Raw genomic sequence first — 14,163 nt, 5'->3', positions numbered from 1 at the left:
AAACTAATGAAAAATATTGACTTTTTTCAATTTCATTAGTATCACAGGATATTTTTAGATGTCACTGTGAAAAAACCAAAATTAATTTCGAGTCATAGCCTTAAAAACGAAGGAGCACGCACCAGTGTGCTTATGGCTATGAAGTGGTTAATAAATAGCTATTAGATGCTTATCACTATTCATTTTAATCTGCAAGTGGCCGATTACCACAAATGTACATAAATGGATGTACATATATAGTAAGAAGTATGGAAGTATATAGTATATATGTACATATGTATGTATAAAGTAAGATTTAAGATCAATATATGTACATATGTATACATTCAAGGAATATAAAAAGATCAATAACAAAATTCGGTAATGATGAACATATACCAGCTATAAAAACGTTCTCAATACACGTTTGAGCAATTCACATATTTTAGATTTTCAATAAGGCAAAAGTTGTCCTTCCGGTTGCTCAATTTTTTTATCATTTAATATCGCTATAAAGATAATATGCATTGAATATAAAAAAAGATTTAAAAACATTAAAAGGTCAATTTAAATTAATGAAATATTGTTTAAAAGAAAATCACTATTTCCAGTTTAGAGATTTTATTCACAGCGAGAAATAAATAATACATAAAGAATATAAATATAAATTTTCAGTTTCGTTCATTCCTTAATGTGGAAAAAATTATGTGGTAACTTGATTTTTGGCTTTTCTAAAAGGAAAGGTTCCCACGTCGGGTTTGTCAAATTTGTTCTTTTTCTTTTAAAAAATATCCAAAAAAAGTCTCAAATCAGTTAATATTTATCTCGATTTCGAATTTTCTCATAATCACAAAACTTCATGTATTGATACTTTATCTACTGTTTGTAAATAAATAAAAAATTCCTCTTATGAGTCCGTTTGCGTAACAACTAGAAAAATTATTCCCGAGACAAATTTATTTATTTATTTATTTATTTAATATACTTGGGGGAGGCGGCAAAGCCGATAGGCCCAAGGGGTTTGAATAAACATTATTTTACAAATTATACATATATGCAATAAAAAAATGAGAAAAATTAAAATACATTAAAAAAAAAACAATATTAAAATAAAATAAAATAAGAGAAGAAAAAAAAATATAAAATAAATAAACAAAAAAAGATAAAAATACAGAAATATGATTATGGGAAAGAAGAATCACAAAAATCCTTTGGTTTTAAAAAAAGTATCAAGTTTATTCTTAAAAATATTAATATTAATAGAGGTTACTAAATCGTTGGGAAGACTATTCCAAACTGAAACCACTCTGTTAGAAAAGAATGTATCTCTGATCAATTTATTAGATTTATCTTTTGGAGTTAAATTTAGTTTTAAAATAATTAATAAATATTAGAAAACCTTTTAATATTGAATTAAATAAATATTGAATATTTATATAAATAGCCAAGAGATCATATAAATATTTACAATGAAAAAAATATTCAATATAATTTTTATATACAAATATATGTATTTTATTTACTTTTTAGTTAATTTGCTCATATTTATTGTTTCTTTTTTTTTAGATTTCTGCAAAATAACAAAATACATAAATTACCCAAACGAGTATTTGATCATTTGAAGTCATTGCAAAGATTAAGATTAGACAGTAATTTGCTAATATGTGATTGCTCCATACTGTGGCTGCTGCAAATGATCAACGAAAAAAATTCAAATGGGAAAAATCTGCAGGCAACGGCCACTTGCCAAAATCCTGAAGATATGCGGGGAGTTTCCCTCATATCAATGGCATTATCTGACTTACACTGTGGTAACACACTTACTATTTTATCTTATGTAATAATAATGGAAGAATAGGCATGTTTTAAACGCTTTTGTATTGTATTTTCAGCAAAGCCTTCTATTAAAAATGGTCCCAAAGACGTTGAAGTAAGCTTTGGTGGTACGGCACTCTTTACTTGCCAAGTAAGTGGAGATCCGACACCTGAAATATTGTGGATGAAAAATTCTAACGAAATACCTTTCTCAGATCCGAAATATCAAATTCTAGAAGACGGTTCATTAAAGATCGACAATTCTGACGAAAGTGATCTGGGTGTGTTCGAATGTATGGCAAAGAATCCACTCGGTGAAGTCAAGTCGAACGAAGCTCGCATTCATATGCAAGAACCTGCGTACTCGATTGGTAACTTTTTAAACTAAACAAAGCTAAAAATTACATCAAATGGCGTTCAGAGCATAAGACTGTGTATTGTAATTACTGAAATGCGTTAAATAATAGAGTATTCCTTTAATTTCATTAATATTTAGAACTAACGTAAAATGAAATGAATCTTACAGGGCAGTGTCATCAGTCATCAGTCGTCAGAAGTCATCTAATTTGCAATTTACATAGTATATGAAAATTTACTTTTACATTTCAGTTCCACCACAATTTTCCATCTTGCCTAACAGCAAAACGGTGAGATTCAATGACAAATCGGTGAGACTGGACTGTCTCGCCAAGGGCAAACCTCATCCTCACATTACTTGGTATCACAACGAGCAAAGAATGATACTCTCCGACAAGATCAAACTATATCGAAACGGCAGCATCAACATATTGAAAATCGACGGTGAAAATACAGGCACATACCGATGTGAAGCTGAAAATATTCATGGAAAAATTTTTGCGACAGCTTCTCTCAAAGTATACCGTTAGTGAAATTATACGCATAATATTTCCCACAAAGCAATAAAACATTACCTTAAACCCTTCATCACTCTGTGCTAGGCTGACAAATACCATTTCTTTTCCTTTTGCAGAACCACCGATCATATCGATGACGTACGCACCGTTGAATTATACACACGGCGATCAACTCACAATATTGTGTGATGTGCACGGTTTACCAACACCGGTTGTGACCTGGTTCAGGAATGGCGTAGCTGTGTCACCAAATAGGAGGATATATATAGAAACAAATCAGTTGCAAATATCACCATTGGACACTGTCGACACGGGTAACTATATGTGCCGAGCAGAAAACAGCGAAGGCTTCAAGGAGAAATCGATAACGATCACGGTAAGGCAGCCTATTAGAGAATTACCAGAGTTGATATTCAAACCGTACGATGTAGAAAGTTTGACTGGAAGTACAATAGAGTTACCTTGTCGGGGAAAAGGCAATCCACCGCCGCAGATACAGTGGAAGAAGGATGGAACGAATTTGTTCCGGACGATCAGACACAGAGTGTCACAAACGGGCAACTTATACATAGCTAACGTGACCCAAGAGGACAACGGCCGATATGAATGCACCCTTGTGAACGAGAACGGAAGGGTCACAGCATCTGGGGTAGTCACCATAAAAGAAGACGACTCGCCGACTCAACCCGGCAATCCTTTTGTGAGGATCGCTTTTGCCGAAGCCGTTCAAGAAGTCGATTCCGCTATAAACAGAACTGTTGAGTCTCTCTTTGGTGACCGTGATGCTCGTCCCAACATGGGTGATCTTTATCGGATTGTGAGATTCCCAAACGCCCCACAGAGAGAATTGGCACGAGCAGCCGAAGTCTACGAGCGTACCTTAACCAATATCAGACGCCACGTAAACTTGGGTAAAAACGTTAGCATAACTTCAAATTTCAACTATAAAGAACTACTCTCACCAGAACATTTAAGTCTAGTTGCTAAATTATCCGGTTGTACGAGCCATCGTATCGAAAACAACTGCACAAATGTGTGCTTCCACTCAAAATACCGCTCAATCGATGGCACTTGTAACAACTTAGAACATCCCACATGGGGAGCATCGAATATCGGGTTTAGGAGAATCTTAAAACCCATATACGAAAATGGATTCAGTCAACCGGTCGGATGGTCGAAAGATATGAAGTACAACGGCTACACTCTTCCAAGTGCGAGATTAGTATCATCAAAATTGATATCTACCACTAAGGTCACACCTGATTCACGCATTTCACATATGGTGATGCAGTGGGGTCAATTTTTAGATCACGATATGGACCATGCAACGCCGTCAGTAACGTCTCAAAGCTGGGACGGAATAGATTGCAAAAGATCGTGCGATTACGCAGCTCCCTGTTTCCCAATCGACATTCCCCAAAACGATCCCAGAGTTAGCAATAGAAGATGTATTGATTTTATAAGGTCTAGTTCGGTATGTGGATCAGGTATGACTTCTGTCTTCTTCAACGAAGTTCAACCCAGGGAACAAATCAATCAACTCACAACATTCATAGATGCATCCCAAGTGTACGGCTATGATGAAAACATCGCTGAAGACCTTCGCAATTTAACTACTGATGACGGTCTGTTGAGAGAAGGTGTAACGTTTCCAGGTAAGAAGGCACTGTTGCCGTATTCTTCAGGAGCACAAGAAATGGACTGCCGTCGTGGAGCATTAGAATCCGACATAAAATGTTTCATCGCCGGTGATATACGCGCTAATGAACAGGTTGGGTTGCTCTCTATGCATACACTTTGGTTCAGAGAACATAATCGAATAGCTATTGAATTAAAGTCTCTCAATCCTCACTGGAGCGGCGATGTATTGTATCACGAATCAAGGAAGATAGTCGGTGCTCAAATGCAACATATTACCTACAACCACTGGTTACCCATCATATTAGGTCCGTCTGGAATTGATAAATTAAATAGTGGTACAAGACAGTATGATCCGAATGTAAATCCGACAATATCGAACGTATTCGCTACGGCTGCACTCCGATTTGGACACTCGCTCATCAATCCAATTCTGCATAGATTCGATAACGACTTCAACGAAATATCTGAAGGACATTTGCCATTGCACAAGGCATTCTTTGCGTCCTGGAGAGTAGTCGAAGAAGGCGGAATAGACCCACTGTTACGTGGATTGTTCGCAGTGCCAGCAAAGCTCAAGACTCCCGGTGAGAATTTAAATTCAGATTTAACCGAAAAACTGTTTCAAGTCGCCCACGCCGTAGCTTTAGATCTCGCCGCAATGAATATCCAAAGATCTAGAGATCACGCAATACCACCTTACACTGAGTGGAGGCGAGTGTGTAATATGTCCCAAGTTGAAACATTCGACGATTTGAGCCAGGAGATATCTGATGCGGGAATGAGACGCAAACTGCAAGAATTATACGGAAGCGTCCACAACATAGACGTGTGGGTCGGTGGAATATTAGAAGATCAGGTTGAGGGAGCCAAGGTCGGTCCGCTGTTCCAGTGTCTGTTGGTGGAACAATTCAGGAGGTTACGTGATGGAGATCGCTTCTGGTATGAGAACCCAGGCATATTCAAACGTGAACAATTGAACCAAATCAGACAGACGACACTGGCCAGAGTACTGTGCGACAACGGTGACGACATGGATTTGGTGTCGGAAGATGTTTTCCTACTGCCCGAAGTTCAAGAAGGATTGATCGAATGCTATGAAGTGCCCAAAATGGACATGAGGCATTGGGCCGATTGTAGTGACTGCGACGGAGGATTCTGCGGTTCTTCCTCGACCTTTAACGCCATAAGGACGAGGCGACACCTCTCTAAGAGAGACTTGTCCAATAAGAATACTGTACAAAATATGATAGGCTATTCAAAAGCCTTCGATGAGATGAAAGATTCAATGAAAAGCATGAAACGTAGAATAGAAAATTTGGAGAAAAACTGCATTCTGTCCGGCTTAGATGAACAAAGTAAAAATGATGAAAACTAATAAGCGCGTTCAATGTCTGCCATCAAAATATAATAATAAGACTTATTTTCTCATATTATGTACTTTGTACTTAATAATGTATAAACAGTAGACATATTACATATTTTTAATAACATATAATGCCACAATGAACAATAAGGTTTGATCCTGTTTAGCTCGGTGCAACACCTTCTGCGTAGAACTATAATATATTATAATTCTCAACATAACTTGTGTTCGTTAATAATTAAGCTTCAAAAATTAATGTTTATGTTAGTCATAAATTTTGAATCATTGAATCAATTCCAATTGAATCTCTTGAGTTATAAGATTTTAATATTTAGAAGTAACTTATACATACAAGTCATACATATTACCGAATTTGTATTGATAATTCTTATGCCTAAATGTAATATATAAAACTGATGTAATTTTGAAAAATATACCATCACACGAATTTTGATGTGATAAAATAAATTTTATAAATAATAAAAAAAAGTATTATAATATTTAGGATAAACATTTCTTAGTTATAAATTAAGCCCCCCTTTATAATCATTGTGATTTTTACTCATATGGCAAGAATCTTTGTTTAGACATAATTCGCTTACAAAATGTTTTGTATAAATCTAACTGATTGTGATATTATTATATGTAAAAAATGTTCTTTAGAAAGTGCCTTAGTTTAACAATATGTGCTAAAATTCGCTTTTACTATTCTTGTATCTGAAATAGACTGAATGCAGCCAAAAATTAAAAATCTTTTGTAAACTAAAATAAACGATAGACTTCAATTTGTTTTTCAATATTTTTATCAACAATATATAACATAACAAAAACAACATGTAACATAATAATACAATAAATTAAGAGTTCATACTAAAGAATAAGAAGAGGTAGGTAAAACTAGCTTGCAGTAAGCCTAGGTACATATGTACTATACTGAAATAAAAAATTCATATGCCGTACAAAATGGGGACAGTATAACTATTGTATTATGAAACAATTACAAGCAATCATTGTAGTTATTACATTAAACCTAGGGAGCAAAATAACATCATAATATTAAAAAAAAATCAATTTTTACATTACATTATGACAGGAGAGGCGCAGGAATTTAACAGTAGGTAACGCACTTTGACGAAATCTACAGGTAACGTATGTACTTTAAAAAAAGTACTAATAAGGATATTTTTAAGATTAAAATATCAAAAATAAATACACATTTCCTTTGTCCAATGTTTAAAAAATATATATGCGCCGCAAGCGGAATTTTTTTAAATATTCTCATACAGTGGCGTAGCGAAGGGGGGGGTCCGGGGGGTCTGGACCCCCCTCTTGGCGGAGCGCAGTCGGCGGCAAAATATCCCACTATATCCCAAAATATCCCACATTTTAAAAACACTGATACGCCAAGGAGTGCTCAAAAATGTTATTGAAACAAATATACCTTCTGCTAGAAGATCCCACTTAATACAAATGTGTCAAACACGTTGGGTCGAAAGACATGACGCCATTTTAGTTTTTTTGGAAATGATAGAATTGGTAATGAAAGCATTAGCAAAAAATTCATCATGGGACGATCGACATTCATCAACTAATGCGAATCATTTAATATGTGACATGAAACAAATGGAATTCATTGTAGCACTTCATGTCTTAGCCAAAGTTGTTTCTATAAGTATGCCACTGAGTAGAATTTTGCAAACGGAAAATATAGATTTATATGCACTGCAATGGATGTGGCCATAAACGTCGAGTCTATAATAAAAAACCTTAAACAAAATAATGAATGTGAATTTTCAATTCCGTGACGTTAAAGAAATATCAAAAAAGTTCAATATAGAAGAATCTAATTTTGTTTAAAATCTGGAATCTAATCCATCGCAATATTTTCGTTTAAAAATTTTTTTACTATTTTTGGATAGTTTTTTAATACAAATCCATGACAGATTTTTTTGCTTCCTGATGGAAAAAGCTCTCAACCATCAAGTGTTTTAAAAAATAATATAAAGACTTTGGGGGAAATTTACAACCAAGATATATTTTGTGGGCCTTGCATTCTAACTGGAGAGTTGGAAATGTGGTGGCAATACATAAGTACTAGTGAAAATCGACCAAAAAACGCACTAGCTGCAATTGCAATTTGCAATCCTTCAATATTCCCCAATATTTACATACTTCTAAAAATTCTAGCCACAAGTGAACGGAGCTTTTCCACAAAACATATTTAAGAAATACGATGTCGGAAAATCGACTAAATGGACTTGCTTTATTAAATATTCATAGGGATATAAATGTTAGTGCAGAAAAATATTAGATATATTTACAATAAAGACGCGAAGATTGGATCTGTGAATTTCGTACTTATTTAAAGTATTCATTATTTTTATTTTATTTGAATTTTGTTCATACCATATTTTTATTATGTATTTACTTTATTTTTATATGTTGTGATTTTATATAAATTAAATATAAATTACCTTTTTTCCTGTCAAAACCCCCCCCTTGACAAAATCCTGGCTACGCCACTGTTCTCACATACAAAAATATATGTATGTATGTTGATTTTGACATGTGAAAAATAATACAAATTGAATATCCCAAAGTCGCAAATAAGCAAGCAAAATTTAAACAAAATACATTATTTTCAAAATTATGATATTAAAAATATAGTATATTTTTTTATGAGAGATAAAAAGCGCCGCAGGCAAAAATTATAAAACAATAATGTATAATATTTTCTATAAAAATCTAGTAACAAAAAGGGGGTGGGCTTAAATCCCAAAGCTCTCTCCCCTAACTACGCCTATACTAAGTTTTTTATCGTTTTTTATATTTTTAAACAAACGTTAAAAATATAAAAAATCAAAATCTGATTACCAATTTGAGAGAATGTATATATTACCTATTAGAAATCTTGCAACAACCATAAATAGTTGTCACACAATATAATAAGAAAAAGAAAAATTCAATTAAAAATCTTGTTTTTATGTTATTTAGAAATAGAAAGACAATAAGACAAATCCTTAGCTCTGTATAAAAAAATTGTCTCTAAAAAATCATTTTAATCATAACATAAAACGTTATCAGGTATATTGTTGTATTTTCCATCCCTAATAAAAAAAAAACATAAGTTTTTAAATTCCCCGTGTGTAACCTATACAAACTAACTCACCAATTCTTTTGAAAAAAATTGTTCTAAAATACACCAATTCAAGATTGTAAAGTTTGTGAAATAATATCTAACTAAGTAATATCTAACTAATACAGCAACCATCACATAGAGCATTAGACGCAGCTATTGCATAGTAAAAATCTACTACTTTGATCCGACGTATTTCGTGTGAGAGCCAGTGGCAAGCACTTCATTGGTATCCTTTTTTTTAATTTCTACTTGCAAGAAAGCCAGATTCTTTCCTGCTTTCACGGTTTTAGCGTCAATCACAATATCATCTCCAGCTCGAGCCCCTTTCAGATAGCTGAAATCATATACATATATTCAAACAGTAATTAAAACATATGTATCTACCGAATCAGAAGTAGTATTCCGTGTAATTTTAATCAATTTTATACCTTATGTGCATTTCTACCGAGACACCGGGACTAGAATTGCCCTTTTCATTAGTCATCAGAGCATACGTCGAGACCGAGTCTACCAAGGAGGCTATATAACCACCGTGCAATCCTCCGCCTCCATTTAGATGCTCTTCGGATACTTTCAACTCGGCAGTACACAGACCATCTCCTCCAGATGTAAGCTTCAGCTGAAAATGAATAAGTCAATGATCTTACATATCTTTTGACTTTTTTTTTACTAAAAATGAAGATTCAACCTTTATCGTCTTTAAAATAATAAGTAATAATCTCATATAAAGATATATTTGGATGCAAGTATATGAGTTTCTCAGAATTGCACATTTACTTACATACATATTTACAAAAACACTGTATCCCTAACTTATAATAAACTAGTGTTTTTACACGGCTTCGCTCGGTATTTGGAATATAAACAGCTTAAACATGGTTTTATTTTATTTGAATATTCATTTGTTTCTTTATTAAATAGAACGTCACGGATTCTACGAACCAAACAAACATACAAAGTCTGTTTCGAAATTATATATTAGATATTCAATTTTATTGTTCATATGTTGTTTATAGAAAAACTTGAATGCTTTTATTTTTACGAGCTTTTCTCCGGAAACACCAAAATTCTCCAAAACTTTTTGAATTCAAAGATCGATGAGTTCATATTTGGTTGGGTCTGCATCTTTAATGCAGTTAGCATCGAAATGAAACTTCTTGATAGTCTTGACAGCAAATTTTATATACGTATTGATAAAACACTTTTCCTAACATTAGAAAGTTCGATCTGATAACGAGTCACCGGAAATTGTTGAAGAACTCCTGATATGGATAAATTTCACGTGACTAAACTTTTTTAAGGTTATGTAAGCGAATGTCAATCAATGTTAGTTTTGATAATTTGAAAATAAAATAAAACCTTTTCGAGAATCCTATCGTGCCCTTTAGCCTTTGCAATGTATTCTGAGATTACTTTCAATAAATTCAAACCCTTCGTTGTAGTCATGATTCTGTCACACGCGTGACGTGTATCTGACCTTTGACAGTCAGCCGTAAGTTGCCAGAGCAAAAATTGATTGAAATGATGCTGCCATTATGAAAAATATAAGTTACAAAAAAATATGTAAAACGGTAACCTTGGATGGTTCGGTGATTACTGGTCAAATGTGAACCGGTCACAGGACAACCGGTCGCTCTAGATCGGTCACTAACGATCATCCGTCACGCTAAAACTGGTCACGAGAAAACTCGTCACACGCTAAAACTGGTCACGAGAAAACCGGTCACACCTAAAATCGGTCACGAGAAAACTGGTCACACCCAAAAATTAAAAATTGGTCAGACAAACAAAAATATTCGCAAATAATCTTATAATAATCTTAATTCACCGCGGTAAATGTACCGCGAGAAGGTCTATGAAAACACTGATTGTGTTAGTAAGAGGATCCTTTATTTATGTTCACTTATTACAATAGCAATTATATGTACAAAGAAGCTCGTTTTCGTTTCTCAGTTTCGGAGCGATGGATTCTTTCTTCTGGAATAGTCGAATGGGACGTTGCCAGAGATTAATTCTGCATGTTTGTACAAGAGCGATGATTATGCCATCGTAAGACTTGGCTGTTGCTGTGAAATATTATTTATTAATAGTTTTGGACCATTTTGGCATTACAGGAAGAACCTAATGCGCCACAATGGCCTACATTTGATAAATATATAAAAACAAGTACAATTAGTAAAAAGAAAAAAGCAGAAAACATGGTAAAATAAAATAATAATAAAAAGTAACAAAAGGAAAATAATACATCAGAAAAAAAAATGAACAAAAGTGTAAAAATCAAAAATAAAATCCATAAATCCCATTCTTTGTTTACATTGAACAAAATTAAAATAGTACATAAAAATGTACAAAGAAGAAAGAAACAGTAAAATAAAATAAAACAAAATATGAATAAAAAATAAAATCACATAAATATGTATATGAGATCGCTGGCTTTGATTCGGAATAACGTTTCATTTAAATGTACTTGTAAAATGACTTTGCGATGGAAAGTCATAAACAGACAAACTAATAATGGCTCGATAGTTGCATTTATGTTAAGCACCGAGAAGTTCCGGGTTCGATCCCGTGCTAATCTTTAATTCTGCTTGTTAGACTTGGATATTTGTGAATCGATCGTTTCGTATCAGAGTTTACCAATTTATGTGATTTTCACTGACACGGTTCTTCAAATTGGCAAAAATCATCCTACCCGCTGTCACATATATCTGAATTTGATTTATGTACAATTTGTAAAAAATTATGTACCGGTCTAAATCCATACATGTCTCAATGGATTAATTAATTAATTATTTGTTAATTTCGTGTTCTTTAGCCTCTAGAAATACAGTGATTTATGCAATAAAAATGCTGCAATATTTATAATTAATTGTCTAGGAAGGCGCATTGGGGTCTACCTGTTAGGCCTTCCTGGTATATATCTATGTAAAAAGATAATATGTTATATTAAATTCGGTAAACCGTTTATTTCGCATATTGTGATAGCGCACACGACAATCGTTGCCATGAAAATCGCGAATACGGAATATCTAGAACTCGAATTCTCGTTAGAATAATAGTTAGCGTGGATACATGGAATTTTTGGGTGCCAGACGTTCCGTGATCGAGATCTTAGTGACGTGCGCGAGATCGCTTTGTGCGGAATAATCACCGAACCATTAAATTCATACAGGATAAACGCTACATTTATTAGCCAAAACAGTTATTAACAGGCTTGTCAATATAGGCTGCAGCCTCCCAATATAGTAGATATGCATGATAATTATACCTCGTTCTTTATTTGAATGATGTTTAAGTGATTTCTTATCATACGCTTTTGGATTATTGAGAGCAAATCTAAAATCTTTGCAATACGTAAATTCCATTGGATGATACATTTTATGTACATACAAAATATTTGACCTTATAATTCATAAAACTTACATTAAATGACATTCACACATAATGTAGATTAAAATCTACATATATGATTTAAAATATAGACTAATTTGATACTGACGGTTTTTCAGACATTTATCAAAACACAATTCAGATTGATAAATGTGCCAAATTTAACTTATCAAATCAAACATTTAAGCTTGGCTCAACATTATAATCAGATTGCAGTTTTGATTTCTGAATAATGAAAAGATTTTTTAGCTATCAAACAAAAATTATTTTATAATGAAAAATAGTAGTAACAAATTTATACATATTACTGTTGAGCTGAAACGAGTCAACGTTTCTTCTTTAACGTATTGTTTTTCGTCATATTTGCCCCATGTCATATTTTGTATACTTTTTTTTATCAAAAACAACAAACCATGTATACATATTGTTGCGTAGGGGTGGGTGGAGGATCCAAGTAAAAGGCCTTAATCGTTTTACAGCATTTATTGATGATTAAGAAGATACACACACTGGCAGTGCTCAGTCCAGAATGACATGATATCGCATACGTACCGCCTTATAAAGGGTAGATCTCTCAGGACGTCTAATCTGTTTACCTGTTGTATAGTCACGTATTCGGATATGTATTTCCACGACATTTGGTGTCCCCGTACTGATTCTGAGAAAGGACTAATAACGGTCATTGTTTAGCCTAAATGCACTTAGAGTCCAGATATAATCCTGGAAGTAAGTGCAAGCACTTAGTTAATCCGATAACAGATACCCGTTGGTCTAAGTGCAAGCACTTAGTTAATCCGTTGACAGATACCCTTGAACGGTCACATAGTCTCTGGGATTCTATTCGCTTAATCCGCGGCGAACGTAACAATATGTTTTAATTATTCCAATTTTGATTCAGCCAAATTAGAACAATACAATAGTTCTCCTGGTTCAGTTCCAATCGTCTGCCAATGATACAAATGCAATAATTTGATTGTGAAAATTCTAAATCAAAACTGTTAATAGTAGTATTTTAATGCATTTTCGTTTTTTAATTGTATTTATATAATAACTAGTGTTATACCCGATGAAATATCATTGCATGGGTTTTGGCATATTAAGTTATTAAATTAAAAAAAACTAAAAAACTAAAAATATTTATATTTAATTGTTTAATATGAAAAAAAAATATTAAAAACTACCTACATATAAAAAATATAAAACACTAATAGAAAAATTAATTAATTAAATAAATTTTCAATAGATGGAGCTAAATGCTCAGAGACTTCTATTAGCCTAGAGGAAACATTGGTAACAAACAGTATATATATAAGCTTTGTTCTTTTGTTATTATACTAGTACGATTTATTGGCAGTGTTCTAGCTGTGACGTACATGTGTATGTCGAATCGAAATGACTATTACCAATAGTACGGCGAGCGTTATCTTACAGACACAAAGAATAGCGATATTATATATACATATAATTTGTAGTTAATTATGATTACCTAATTCATTTCGTGTTTACCAGTTATAAATTGTTAATACTTAAATAATATTTACTCAAGCAATCATTTGAAATTTTTAAATTAAACAAAAGAAGTAAAAATTTCTTGTTGATGTTTCTTCTGCCATTCAGATTTATTTATGGCATCTGAAGTGCGATTGTCAATGATTTACAGTCTGTTGAAATTGCAGTCTATTTGTGTCTAGCCAACATTTATTGAAGTTCCGCAGCTAAAGTTATGATTAAACGTTTTCTATTTATATATTCTAAAACGGAATATTTTTTTAAAATAAATAATAAAGAAAAATGCATTGAATATATCGTACATATGTAGTAAAACGCACACAAATTTTCATTGAACTGCATATAATTAGAATTCAAAATCTAATATATAAGAGACTTTGTATGCATATACATATGTACATATGTAAGTATTTTTGGTTGGGAACTTCGAAAACAAAACAAAGTTTCTATGG

The 14,163-nt window shown here is 33.0% G+C and overlaps 2 protein-coding genes across 3 annotated transcripts in view; one reads left to right on the top strand and one right to left on the bottom strand.

The window, feature by feature from the left end:
- The window catches only part of Pxn (Peroxidasin), a 32,219-nt gene extending 26,014 nt beyond the window's left edge, over positions 1 to 6,205 (top strand). The window contains exons 4-7 of the mRNA XM_077446202.1: positions 1,546 to 1,790; positions 1,872 to 2,165; positions 2,404 to 2,676; positions 2,786 to 6,205. Coding sequence (XP_077302328.1) covers positions 1,546 to 1,790; positions 1,872 to 2,165; positions 2,404 to 2,676; positions 2,786 to 5,685 — 3,712 coding nt within the window. The 3' untranslated portion in view covers positions 5,686 to 6,205. The remainder of the gene's footprint in view (positions 1 to 1,545; positions 1,791 to 1,871; positions 2,166 to 2,403; positions 2,677 to 2,785) is intronic.
- A 262-nt stretch (positions 6,206 to 6,467) lies between these two features.
- Positions 6,468 to 10,305, bottom strand: LOC143922978 (acyl-coenzyme A thioesterase 13). Of its 2 annotated transcripts, XR_013261678.1 has the most exons (5): positions 10,172 to 10,294; positions 9,241 to 9,431; positions 8,197 to 9,146; positions 6,653 to 6,950; positions 6,468 to 6,606 (listed from the first exon to the last, which is right to left on the bottom strand). XR_013261678.1 is itself a non-coding variant. In XM_077446440.1 (3 exons), the coding sequence occupies exons 1-3, from the start codon at positions 10,256 to 10,258 to the stop codon at positions 8,987 to 8,989; spliced, it is 438 nt and encodes a 145-aa protein (XP_077302566.1). In that variant the 5' UTR covers positions 10,259 to 10,305; the 3' UTR covers positions 6,468 to 8,986. The 2 variants fall into 2 exon arrangements, 1 of the variants encoding a protein (XP_077302566.1); XM_077446440.1 differs by having other exon boundaries at positions 6,468 to 9,146; positions 10,172 to 10,305.
- Positions 10,306 to 14,163: the final 3,858 nt, after the last annotated feature.

Source organism: Arctopsyche grandis, chromosome 2, assembly GCF_051622035.1.
Source record: "Arctopsyche grandis isolate Sample6627 chromosome 2, ASM5162203v2, whole genome shotgun sequence".
NCBI classification, from domain to species: domain Eukaryota; kingdom Metazoa; phylum Arthropoda; class Insecta; order Trichoptera; family Hydropsychidae; genus Arctopsyche; species Arctopsyche grandis.
This window is presented reverse-complemented; position numbering and strand designations above follow the sequence as displayed.